General features: G+C 48.2%; 1 protein-coding gene across 1 annotated transcript; it reads right to left on the bottom strand.

The window, feature by feature from the left end:
- Window positions 1–7,018: 7,018 nt before the first annotated feature.
- On the bottom strand, window positions 7,019–11,118 carry LOC102059260 (C-C chemokine receptor type 8-like). Its single transcript, XM_055710199.1, has 3 exons — window positions 10,967–11,118; window positions 10,813–10,881; window positions 7,019–9,590 (listed from the first exon to the last, which is right to left on the bottom strand). Exons 2-3 carry the CDS (start codon window positions 10,864–10,866, stop codon window positions 8,514–8,516), a joined length of 1,131 nt encoding a protein of 376 aa, XP_055566174.1. The 5' UTR covers window positions 10,867–10,881; window positions 10,967–11,118; the 3' UTR covers window positions 7,019–8,513.
- Window positions 11,119–11,956: the final 838 nt, after the last annotated feature.

Raw genomic sequence — 11,956 nt, 5'->3', positions numbered from 1 at the left:
CAGTGGGGCAGAAGTGCTTACAGAAAGCAGGATTTGCACAGGGAGACAGAAATGCCTGAGGAAGCTTCATACTCAGCGTGTAAAAGCTCTCACCCCATTTGTTTCCCCCTGTCTTACACAGAATCGAATATTATTGACTCAGACACAATGGTACAGTGTATAGAAATATGTCTGGTATGATAGCAGGGGCCTTGAGCTGTGGGGATGTGGGATGCAGCACAGAGGAGTACAGGAATGAGATGGTAAAAGATGGGGCACAGGCTGGCACTGGGGACCTCCACAGCTATACACAACTCACTGAAGGTCAGTTAAAAAAAATACAGACCTAGAGCTGGCAAAACTGCGATAAAGGTAACAGACAGAACAAATAGTATCTAACATACATGAAGGACACTGTACACAGTAAATTTGGTATAACATGAGGCTGAAGATCAGTGAAGACAGAAGAAAGTATAGAAGCATGTTAGAAAATATATAAATGACCCCAAGCACATCCTAGAGGGAGGCAGAACAAAACATCACCATGAACGTGGCATTTGTCCAAGGGAAGGGCTGGAGGTGCTGACAGCTTGCTCTAACACACCACACCACCACCACCACCTGGGTGAAGCCACCAGCCTTAGGACCCAAAGGAGCAGGGGAAGGGTGAGCATACCACCAGGAAAAGGGCTAGAAACTATGGATGTGCAAAAAAATTTTAACCTCATTAGTAGTATTTTTTTTTCTGCCACCAGCAGTACTATAGTGATAAGATTGGAACCTTGAGATTGCCATTGCACTAACAATAAATTCTTGGCTTTACTGATACATAGGTTGTGCCTTCTTTGCCTGTAAACAAGATTTTGAGCATAACATCTCTCTGCTGCCCGGGGCTGCCAGTGGACCTGTCTGAGGGTTTAAAGCACTGGCATGTTTATTAATCAAGGAGCCTTCTTGGCCCCTGCCCCGAGTTTCATGCTCAGGGTAGTGTTACGAGTGCACCCACAACTAGGATGCTGCATAGCACATTTTCAGGCACCACTGGGGCATGCAAAGCAGTTCATCTGGGGTGAAACCAGGCAGGAGGCTGTGCAATGGGGTGCATTGTTGTAGGGATCCGAGACACCGCACCTGGATGGGAGCTGTACCAGTACCAAGGTCCTCTGGCACACACAGGAATACAGTCATGGAAACATCTCCAGGTGCTGTCCCTGCTTCAGATGCCAAGGGAAATTAAAACCCCTTCTCAGGCACAACTTCAGAGTTGTGCTGGCTTCATGCAGGCTGAGCTGGATGGGGTTTTTGGGGTGGAGAGCATCCTCCAGGTTATCTGAGCTGTTGTTCATTATTTGATGTGGCCAGCTGCCAGGCAAATATTCTTGTGTAAGTTTTGTTCTGGTATTTGTGCCAATTGCATGTTTTTTTGTGACATTAGCTCTATCTAGCAAAGGTTACATCCCCAACAGCTGCGCAGCAATATAGCAAGGGTCAAACTGTGGGTCTCCAGGATTAGCTGAATTATGCAAGCAATGTCAGCCACGTGGGCCAGGACAAGCACCCATGGAAATAATCAGGGGGCTGATACCTGGTTAGGTGTTAGCCAGGAACCACAAAGATGCACTGCTGAAAATAAAGTTTGAAGGTTAGGGAACAGTAAAGGGCCAGAGCAGCAAGTTTTCAAAACTTGCCTTTTTCTCTGACAAGTGCTACAGCCCCATCCTACCTCTTTTTTTAAAGCAAATGTAAAGAACCCTGCACTTTTTTCAGAAAAACATCAAAAGGCTGATGGCCAGGTTCTCCCCACACACTGAAAGTAGAAGCTATGACTGCCAAAATTACGAAGTTTCAGCTTTCAGAAAGGTAATGTCTGGTATATGGCACTAAGGAAACATTCTCATTGTGTGAGAACTGTAAGATTCAGAAAAGCAAATGAAAGCTTCCTCCATGCCAGCGATAGTCTGACGTTATCCCTGCAGCACTGCCCTGGCCGCGGGTCCTGCAGAAGGTGTGCTGTGGTTCAGAGGACACCCAAATCTAAACCTGTCTCCCATGTCCTCATGGGGGTGATGAAGGACTGCATCCTCCCCAGCCCTAAAATGTGTGGATAATCTAGTAGGATCTTCCCACTGGAGACCTGCACACGCCAGGCTGGTTTGCTGCTGATGTGTAAAACATGTGTTGCCGGAGCCCAGGCAGACGTGGCCACCCTTGTGCCGCCGGGCACCTGCCCCTGGGTCACCAATCCTCAGCACCTCTGGTGTTCCTCTGCCATCAAAAACCTTGCAAATAAGGGCCAGGACTGCCCATGTAACAGCAGTAGAGGCAGTCCCCAGCCACTGCTTGCCTCTGGGTAGAAAGAACCTCCTTACAGCGGAGTTTCCCTGAAGGCAGCCATCAACCCTGTCCCTCCTGCGCTGCCCAGAATTCAGCCAGAACCAAACACAGAGCAGGCCGTCGCCCTCATGAAGAAATGAGGATTGCCAAAGGAGTACCCATGCTGTTTTTAACTGGAGGACTTCAAATAAAGAGAAATCAAGTCAGGCTGACTCACAGACATCCTCAACACGTCTCCCCGGGAGACAGAAAAGGCTTTCTGTTGTACTCTGCTGTTAGCAGTAACCCTAAATAAGAGTGCTGCTCATTAGCATGGTGTGCCCTTGTAGTATGAAAGGAACACTGCCTGAAAGACAATTGCAACATGAAGAAATTTCTCTGCTTTCCATCTTTGACTTCTGTTCACGCTCTGGTATTCGGGGACAGCTCAGGGGCAAGGAAGCTGAGGAAGTGACCTTCAGCAGTGAAAAGACTTCCATTCTCGTCCATAAATGAGGAGTAAAAGCATCTTTTGGTTTCTTCAAGCTAAAAAGAAAGAGACATTTCACCCCTTGTAACCAGAGACTTTTCCTGGGAAGGGCTAGGTAGAGTTTGCTGCCTTCCCAACTGCAAGGCACAGGAGGGTTTCAGAGGAGAAAATCAAGAGTAAAGGATGTGCTGTGCAGGGATATAGTGGGTAAAGAGGGGGAAAAACCCCTTTTCTTTTTATTGTTAGAAATGGAGAGATGGGCAGGGATGCTCTGGTCCACTGTTTCTTGGTGTGCTTGCTCCCTTTGGCAGAGCTGAAGCTTGGCAAGGCTTTACTCCTGCAGATCATTTCACATGTGCAACACCGCCCTGGGCACTATGCTCACATTTTCTGGAAAGATCACATTTATCTCCAAGTATGGCTCAGTTAGGCTTTGAGGAATGATTGCTTTGCTGCACTTCATCAATTAACAGCCTGGTTTGGGTGGGTTTTTTTCTGTAGAAAAGGAGAAAAAATGGACTGCTGAAGGCATGGTAGCCTTGTTCTCAAGTCGCTCCTGAACCTGTGCAGCAGGATCCTCTAGGGCAGACAGGGTTATCCGTGTGGCTAATGGTGGACAGATGTGATGCGAAGACCTCAGCTGGTTACGATGCTTGAATACCCTTTCTTTCAAAACTTGTGTGCTTTACCTTCTCTAAACCCAAGCATATGGAGGTTTATGGAGGCTGAACATCCTCAGGGAGTGCCAGGTGAAGAAAGGGATAAACATCTTGGTGATGCAGGTGTGCATGCATATGTCACGCGTTCGTTAATGTTAGTGGGAAACATTAGTTAGTTGGCCTGGATACCAGAGTACAGTGAGGAAAACCAGTGTTTACTGGGGTAACACAGCAGACATTGCTGTTATCTTGGTAATACTCTTCTCTTGCATATATCTCCTCCTTCACAGTAAGTCTGACCCCGCTGCTGGTGCCAGGGTTACACTGGCTGCACTGGCTGCTGGAAAGCACACAGGACCTGATGGACGGTCCCAGCCAGCCATGAGACAAGCGTGGCGTTGGGTCAGGATGAGGCCCCAGCAGATGCACTTGTCAGCAGAGGCTGTGGGAACCCAAATCACACTACTGCTATTCTGAGGTGGGGATTTCTGTGCCCTGGCTCTGTACATTTTGACATTTCAGCCAACTCAGCAGAAATACAGATTTATGCAGAAGCGCACAGACACACAGAAGCACACTGTTCAGAAGCCATGCAGCAAAACTGGTGTAGTACAGAAGGAGCTTTGCATTGCACAGCATTACTCAGTGCCTTTGAGGTACTAATATTAACCAAAAATGCATGCCAGCCCAGATGTTACAGTCGAAATTGGTGTATTCGGACTAAGGATATAATTCTCTTTCAATTTCGCAAACTTCTTTTACATCTGGACAGACCTGAAGTAATGATTATTTTTTTCTGTCATGATCCTTTCTGGATCCTCTCCTGGCAGAGTCAGTAATTCCCATGGGACTTCATTACTGGTATACTAAATCAGTGTTTTCAAGAGGCTGAAAATAAAACAGGATTATCCTGGACACAATACAGTTACTAGTGGTTTGAGGAGTTTTGTGCGTGCTAATTCAGGCCCATCCCTGCACAGCTTCCAGCTAAGAGAGGAATGGCACACAAATACCCTTCATTAACCTTTCTTCCCCCACCCCCCCACCCCTAAAACTTTTGACTGGTTCTGATCTCCAGGCGTAGCCAGATGTTACCACAGCAGAAAGAGCCAGAGCTGTGCTGCTGGTTGGGATCAAGGATCAAGTCAGAAGCTCCCATCCTCATCCCCAGACTGCATGAGTGATTTGAAAGCCAGAGATTCTGCCGAAGATTTAATTAGCATTGCCTTGGGAAGGAGGCTTCAGTATAATGCCAGAAAAAGCCAGACACGGACTAGTTTCATACTCCTTGATCCCATTTTGGAACAAGATGCTGAGACACTCATTCCCTGTGCTAAAGTGGCAGTCCTGCAGCTCAGAGCTGAGACATGTAGAAGAATCCGCCAGGTCCCACTTTACACTGTTTCCCAAGGGATCTAGCAACACTGTGAGCTAACATGTCCTCATATATCCCACTTTCTTCTGGTGTAGTTCAACAGTGTGTGTCCTTAAACATACCTTTTTGCTCTCTACAAGTGCTGCACAGGTTTGCACAGTGCAGCGTGACATTTGTGCAAGAAGAGCCCCATTGATGCCACTGCAACGCTCCAGCCTGTCAAAACCTTTCCATCCAAACGTGCAGGGCATCATGCCTGGCATCAGAAAAAGACTCCATCTTTCTAACAGAGACCCTCTGTAGAAGGCACCTTCTGGTGCAAACAGCACTAATAAACCAAAAGGAAACATGTATTTTAGGTTTAACTTTAAATGTGGGTAACTGTTACTCTGGTCTCTGTTTTAAGATGTCACGCTCAAGCCAGAACAAGAGAGTATCTGACTATTTAATGTGCCAACATCATCCTGAGTCCTCTTTAACCTGCATCGTCTCAGCAAAAAGAAAAATCAAGATCAGGATATAAGGCTAAGTGCAGATATGAGCAGGACCGATATAACAGCTGTGGTGGGTACTTTTTATGCAAGCAAGTGAGCAGGCACGGAGCCTCTGCAGAATGGTCTAGCCTTAGCAGCTGGGTGCTTCTTTTGCTCCCAGCTCTTGGGTTGACCCTAAAATTTGGCGTTACCTTCAAGCTGCCTGGCAGCTTTCACAGACACAGGAAGATGCCTCCTGCTCTCCTGTACTCTCAGTGCCTTCACAGACAGTGGCAAGGCAGCAGATTGCACCCAGGCTTGTCCCTTCAGAAAGGAGAGGAGCTCTGAGACCTGCAGGGATGCTCCTAGCCACCCACAGCGACACAGGACAGGTCCTGCCAGCTGTGATCCTCCGGATGTGGGTTTCACCTTCTTGCTTTGCACAGGAAGGCAGCAGTAACAGCTCAGAGCAGTTGGCCCATGAGAAGAAGTTGAGGTCAGGTCCACCTTGGGGCTCCTGATGTTACTGCTGTGATGGAGGAAGACAGCTGCCTCTGGCAGCAAATCCTTTGAGCTGCAGAAAGCATCTCCTGTCTCCCTGCTGGAAGGGTTTGCAAGAGGTGCTGAGGCAGCAAGGAGGGAGAAGATGCCCTTTAGACTCTAGTGAGAACTAGAGAAGTGAAAGACTTTGCACAGAAGGCTCTGCACGTTTATGCTGCCCTCGTGCCACAGGGTTGCAGCCCTTGTGGGGAAGTCCTGGGTCACAGCCTCACTCCACAGCTACGTAATGCCAAGCTATGAGACCTCTGAAAAGAGGGAGCTATCCCCTAGCAGAGATGCTCAGCAGCACCAGGGAAGGCCATCCTCCTGCCAGCTTGGGCAAATGGGCTCCAGCACCTGTCCCAAAGCATTGCACACAAGGGCTGCAGGATGGGGCTGTGGGGCTGCAGAAATCATTCCCATCTCTTGGACCTCAGCTGAGCGAGGTCTGATTACAGAGGGCTCACGCTGTGACTCTGCAGAGGAGATAGCTAGTGCTGTCCCCTCGCCCAGCACCCTTTGGCTTAGTCCTGAATTTTTGTGAATACCCTTATAGAGCACCTGAGTGCATATACAAAAAAAGCCTGGTGACCCAAGGGTGGTAAGGCACCTGAAGGGCAGGAGCTGTGCTGCTGTGCCTGGCTCTGATCCTGCTGCAGGACCTAGGCAGCAGCTGAACGTTCTCCTCTGGTCACAGTCTTTGCTTTACAACCTGGAGAACATGTATCATGGCCCATATGAGGCAGCATGTCTGTCTTACACACCTTCTGTTACTGGCCTGTTCTTGCAAAAGATTGTACCTTGCAGATTGCAAGTATGAGTGCACATTAAAATTGTAAATCCTAGCTCAAGAAGATCATTGGTTTAAAAGAATTGTATTTTGTGTTTTGTTCTGCTGTACTCTAGGAAGTAAATCCAAGGCTACTCAGTATGTGTTGAAACTCTACAAGGGCAGACTTTTACAGGAAATTAAATTCCTAGAATAAAAAGATAATCTACTCTCCGCTTTATTTTCCCAGGGGAGGAATAAGAGGGAGGGGGGGAGAAGAGGGAGAGAAGAGGCAGCTGGAGGGGTTGTCCTGCCCTGTTCTACGCCTGCACAGTTGTAGAACTGCCCAGGACAGAAGAAAATGCACAAGCTGGAAGAATCAACGATTAAATAGGTTCCTCAGGTGCAAGGATTGTCCAATTACACTGCATGCAGTAACTTTATTATAAAACTTCAGACATAATGATAACTTGTAGGGAGAAATAGATCAGGAGTAAAAGCTTTAGAACACCATTGCATTTATCTATCAATATTTTTGTGTATATATATGTATATGTATATGTGTATATATATGAAAAAAATATAGATGCACATACATGCTTGTGTATATATTTGTGTATATATACACACATGTCCATGTATATACATGTATTTATGTGTACATCTATACATATATGCATGGGTAACCATTCATATATAAATCAATCATTCACACTTACCGAGTTGGAACAGTAACTGGGAGGTCAACCCCAGCCGTACGCTCAAGAGCAGCGACTATACTGGCACATTGGTTGCTAAAAGTGTGTAAAAAGTTCCCTCATGGGGAAGTGTGAGTGTCATCTGGGTTTTAGGCATCTCTGGAGCCTCTGGCCTCAAACCAGCCGGTGCCATCCACTTTAGATACCACCTGAGTTACAGGATGCTTGGTGTATTACCCCTGTTTTTAGGGCTTCCACAGAAAAACTAGCCCCTTGGCCAGCAGGTCAGGGCTTTGCTGAGAGCAGCCACCACCCTGGCCGGTGGCTAACCAGCCAGCAAGAAGCTTTGACATAGGACTTACCGCACTCTCAGCTCACACTCAGTACTTTTTCCATTCTTCAGCCTTTTTTTCCTAGTAACTATTTCTACACTCATACCTAGGGCACTCGTTCATTCCCCTAAGGGTATTTCCTTGACACCCACAGTGTCATTTCTAGGCTACCACTTCCAAACCCTTCCAGCCCAGGAGGCACAGGCTCTGGTAGCAGATGAGAAGATAGGATAATACCTAGATATCCCTCCACATTGACTTCAACAAAACACATGCACAGCATTTATTTCTGTGTTGCTTATCTAATTGTTCACTCACTAAGCTCTCGCTGGGCTAGAAGCCTTGTTCAGACCTGTCAGCCGGGAGCCATGCCCTGGCATGATGCCTCAAACTTGGGCACCGTTTCACTCCGAAGAGTGGGTTCCCACTCCTGCTGAGAGCCTGGTCCCTGCCTACAAAGCCAATCCACTCTGCTGAAATGAGGGAAGGAGAAGTCAAGTGTCCCGACTTTGGAAACAAAATCAGTTCCTTTCAGCACTGACTGGGGGGGTGGGGGGTGAGGGGCTGGGGGGGTGGGGAGGAATGTTTCTAAGGCACCCCTCCACGCTGCTCAGGCAGTGCAGGAGTCTGCTGGTGATTTTGGCCTCTCTTTCACAAAGCAGGCAGAGCAGGACATGCCAAGGGAAAGGGAGGAAGATGCTAAAAAACGACACTAAAAAGTTAAAAACCCCAGAGGCAACTATGATCAAAGCAAGCTCAAGCAGCTGTTCCCATTTTTCCTGTCCTAAAAGGCTGCCCAAACACTGCATCCCTGTGGATGCCCGGCTGGGAGGACTTCTCAACTTCAGGTCACCTGTTCAGGATGAAAGTTTTTGACTTATAGCTCTACAGGACAGTGGCAACAGAAGATGACTTTGAAGATGTCATGTGCAGAGAGGACTGCTTGTCTGGCCTGCGCCCATCGACGGCACTGTAGTCTTTGCAGATCAACAGAAAACGTGCATATTTTCCGAAAGCTTCGTGGAGGTGCTTCTTGAATTTCTCACCCACAAAAGCATAGATGACTGGGTTGAGGCAGCAGTGGACGAAGGAGAGGGCCTCAGCCAGCTCCATGGCTAGGTCTAGCCTTTGGCTTGTCTGGCAGTCATCGATGATGTACATGTATCTCAGAGAGTCCAGAAAAAGCACAATGTTGATGGGGGTCCAGAAGAGGAAGAACACAATGACGACGATAAAAACCAGTTTCATTGCTTTGTACTTGTTCTGAGTATGGCACTTCTGCAGGTTTTTCAAGATGTTGTAGTAGCAGAAAATGAGGACACAAGCAGGGATCAGCCACCCCAGTACATTGACTTCAAAATTACTGACAGTCTTCCAGACGTTGCTGTCGGGATAGTGAGGGGTGCACTTAGTCTGGTTATCGTCATTTATTTCCTGGAAAAAAATTAGGTCTGGCATTGACGCTAAAATGGCAACTACCCAAAGGGCCAGGCTGGTGATAACCCCATGGACAGTTGTTCGAACCCGCAGAGCGTAGACAGACTGGACAATGGCCAAGTACCTGTCAACACTCATGATAGTTATTAAGAAGGCACTGCTGTAGAAACCAATGAAGTAAGCTGAGCTGATGATTTTACACATTGCATTTCCAAAAGTCCACTGGCCCACGATGGAGTACTGAACCAAGAAGGGGAGGGAGAAAACAAAGAGGAGGTCAGAGATGGCGAGGTTCAGCAGATACACATCAGTCATGGCCCTGACTTTCTTGAAGACTGTTAGGACCAAAACGACCAAAGCATTTCCCACGAGGCCAGTCACAAACAGTAGGGAGTACAGCACTGGAAAAAAGGTAGATGCAAATGCTGGAATATTTTCGAGATCACAGCTGATGTCCAGTTCTGTGTAGAAGAAGGGATATTCATAGTCTGCAGAGGAGTTGGATGTTGGTGACATGTAATCCACCTGTTCAAAGGCAATGAAGTTCATAAAGCCCAGATCGCAAATTACCCTCTTAGTAAATACATTAGGCACAAGTCAACTCACACCAAGCTGCATGAGGACAAAACAGCCATGCCTCAGCTGTCTTGGAGGATGCCAAGGAGGAAGGAGCATGAGTGACCAATCCTACCCTGCAAGATCTGGGATGAGGTTCTTGTACCAGAGGGGCAGAGGAGATGAAGGAACATGCAGCTATGGTGGTAAAACAGAGGTTACTGGCATCCCCCTCCCAGCTCCAGGTCGGGTGCCCAGCCCCATGCCTGCAGCCCAGGCAGGGCACCAAGGCCAGAGACAGGGAGCACCCCCAAACCAGCAACTAAATGGGCATGGCCAAGGGCTGAGAGCCACCGGCATAGGTTTTGCGGCCCTATTCCACATTTCCTTCAGAAAGGAGAAAGGTGGTGGGGCTCAGGGAGGAACTGGCATGGCTCATCTAAAAGCTGCATTTCCAGTTAGCTGGGTGGCAGAAATAGCCCTTCATGAAACAAGGTACTTTTGCAGAGGATTCCTGCACAGTTCAAGCAAGTTTTCAGCTGTAAAGGCACCAGCACGTACAGGTCACCAGCACGCTCTCTCCACTCCAGATGAGATTGGTGGTGGCAGCTCTGGCCCAAGAGGTGACTTCCCAAAGAGCAGACATGGCTTTCTGCCCCTTCCTCCCTCCCCAGCAGGAGCTTTGCCCTCTTGGTCTGTACCAGCACAAACTGCTGCTGCCAGCAGCCCGTGCCCACCAAGACTTTACTCTGCTAACAGAGGTGGCTGATTTTCTTTTCAACACCAGCAGCTCTGCTCTCCTGGCACCTGTCAGGATGCACCAGCAGTGGCGATGTGCCCCTTCCCTGCTCCCTGGCCCCTCGCAGCCCCCCAGCAGCAATCACCGCATCCCTGGGTGACACCTGTGACAGCAAATAGCTAAAGAAGATGAGTGGCAGCACAGTTCCCAGTCAGGATGTCCTCCACAGACACTACCCCTACGCTCAAGGACAGCATTCTTCCACAAGCAGTCTCAGCAGCCAAAGATATTGTCACTCAATGGGTTTTTTTCAGAGAACAAAAATCACACTGATCTCTTCTAAACCCCTGTCATCCCTACCCGTACCGTGTGCCCCTGTAGGCGAAACCAGAGCCCTCAGGTGTGCTACTGGCCTTGGCTTGGAAGGCAGCAGCCCAGCAGGGAATCACTCACCAACACATCCTCGGAGCCACCTCTGCCCGGCAGGTGTGTCAGGTTCCCCTCCATAATCCAACACTGGGTCTGAAAGAGTGCCAAAAAATGTCTTTATATCACAGGCTTTTAAGAAGCAGGCATACCTTCGCACGTGTATGCTGGCAGTATTTACCTTAGTTTATGTTGCAATGCCAAGTCACAGGCAAGGTCCTCACCGTAGTAGTGTACAGTCCCAAAATACCTTTTCCTCTGTGTGGTATGTTACATTAAAGGTGTCTAAAACCCCAAGCGTATGAGTTCCAGCCTCTGTACTTGACAGAGAAACGGAAACATGTCAGGTTTATCTTCTGAATAATCAGTCATTTTTTTTTTTTTTTCACTTTGAGCATTTAGATGAACGTCAGTGGAAGAAATTTGCAATCCAACCCAAACAATTCCGTGATTCTGTGATTTTCCCCATGCATACGTGAAGTGCCCCCATCCCTCACCTCGGTGCCCCCATCCCACCTACTACCCCTCCTCTGCAGCCCCCATGGCTGGGAGAGAGAAAGCAGTGCTGCCTCTCCTCTGCACCAAGGAGTTTTGGTGAAGATGCCTGTAGGGGATGGCCCAGCACATAGCCAGCAATGGCAAAGGGTACCACCTTTAACATTTTCCTTTGGAAGGTGCCTCCCTCCACACCCATGCCTGGAAAGAAGCACCCAAGGGAACTGATTGTAGAATCATTTAGGTTGGAAAAGACCTTTAAGGTCATCAAGTCCAGCCATAAACCCAGCACTGTCAAGTCCGTATCACCCTTACTTCCCCAAACATGCACCCTGCACAACACTCTTGCAGACTTTAACACTGAAGTAGAACCCTGAACAGGACTGGATTTCTACCAACTCTGCCAAGTACCTGCTGGGGCCTCAACCTGACCCAACAAGGCTTTCATCCCACAGCTGCCTTCAGACAGATATATGGCAAAGAGCAGCACTACTGAGCAATGGGCAGCATTTGAAGTGTGTGTTATCTCCTTAAATACTGCTGCTCCTCACTATAGCCTGGTGCTACGCTGTAATTCAGGCAAGTCACATCACCTTGGTTTTGTTTTTCTTTTTGAGCAAACAGTACCTCACTGGGCGTCAGTCCATACATGTGCTCTAGAGATTCCCATGTGGAA

This window comes from Falco cherrug, chromosome 4 (assembly GCF_023634085.1).
Source record: "Falco cherrug isolate bFalChe1 chromosome 4, bFalChe1.pri, whole genome shotgun sequence".
NCBI classification, from domain to species: Eukaryota; Metazoa; Chordata; class Aves; order Falconiformes; family Falconidae; genus Falco; species Falco cherrug.
Note: the sequence above shows the minus strand (reverse complement) of the source record. Positions and strands in the feature narration are given on the sequence as shown.

Excerpts from the sequence above, each read along its gene's own strand:
- LOC102059260 (XM_055710199.1), bottom strand. The coding sequence starts at position 10,866 with ATGGAGGGGAACCTGACACACCTGCCGGGCAGAGGTGGCTCCGAGGAT. Across the intron at positions 9,591-10,812 it reads GTGGCTCCGAGGATGTGTTG|GTGGATTACATGTCACCAAC; the intron begins GTGAGTGATTCC and ends GCCTTTGAACAG.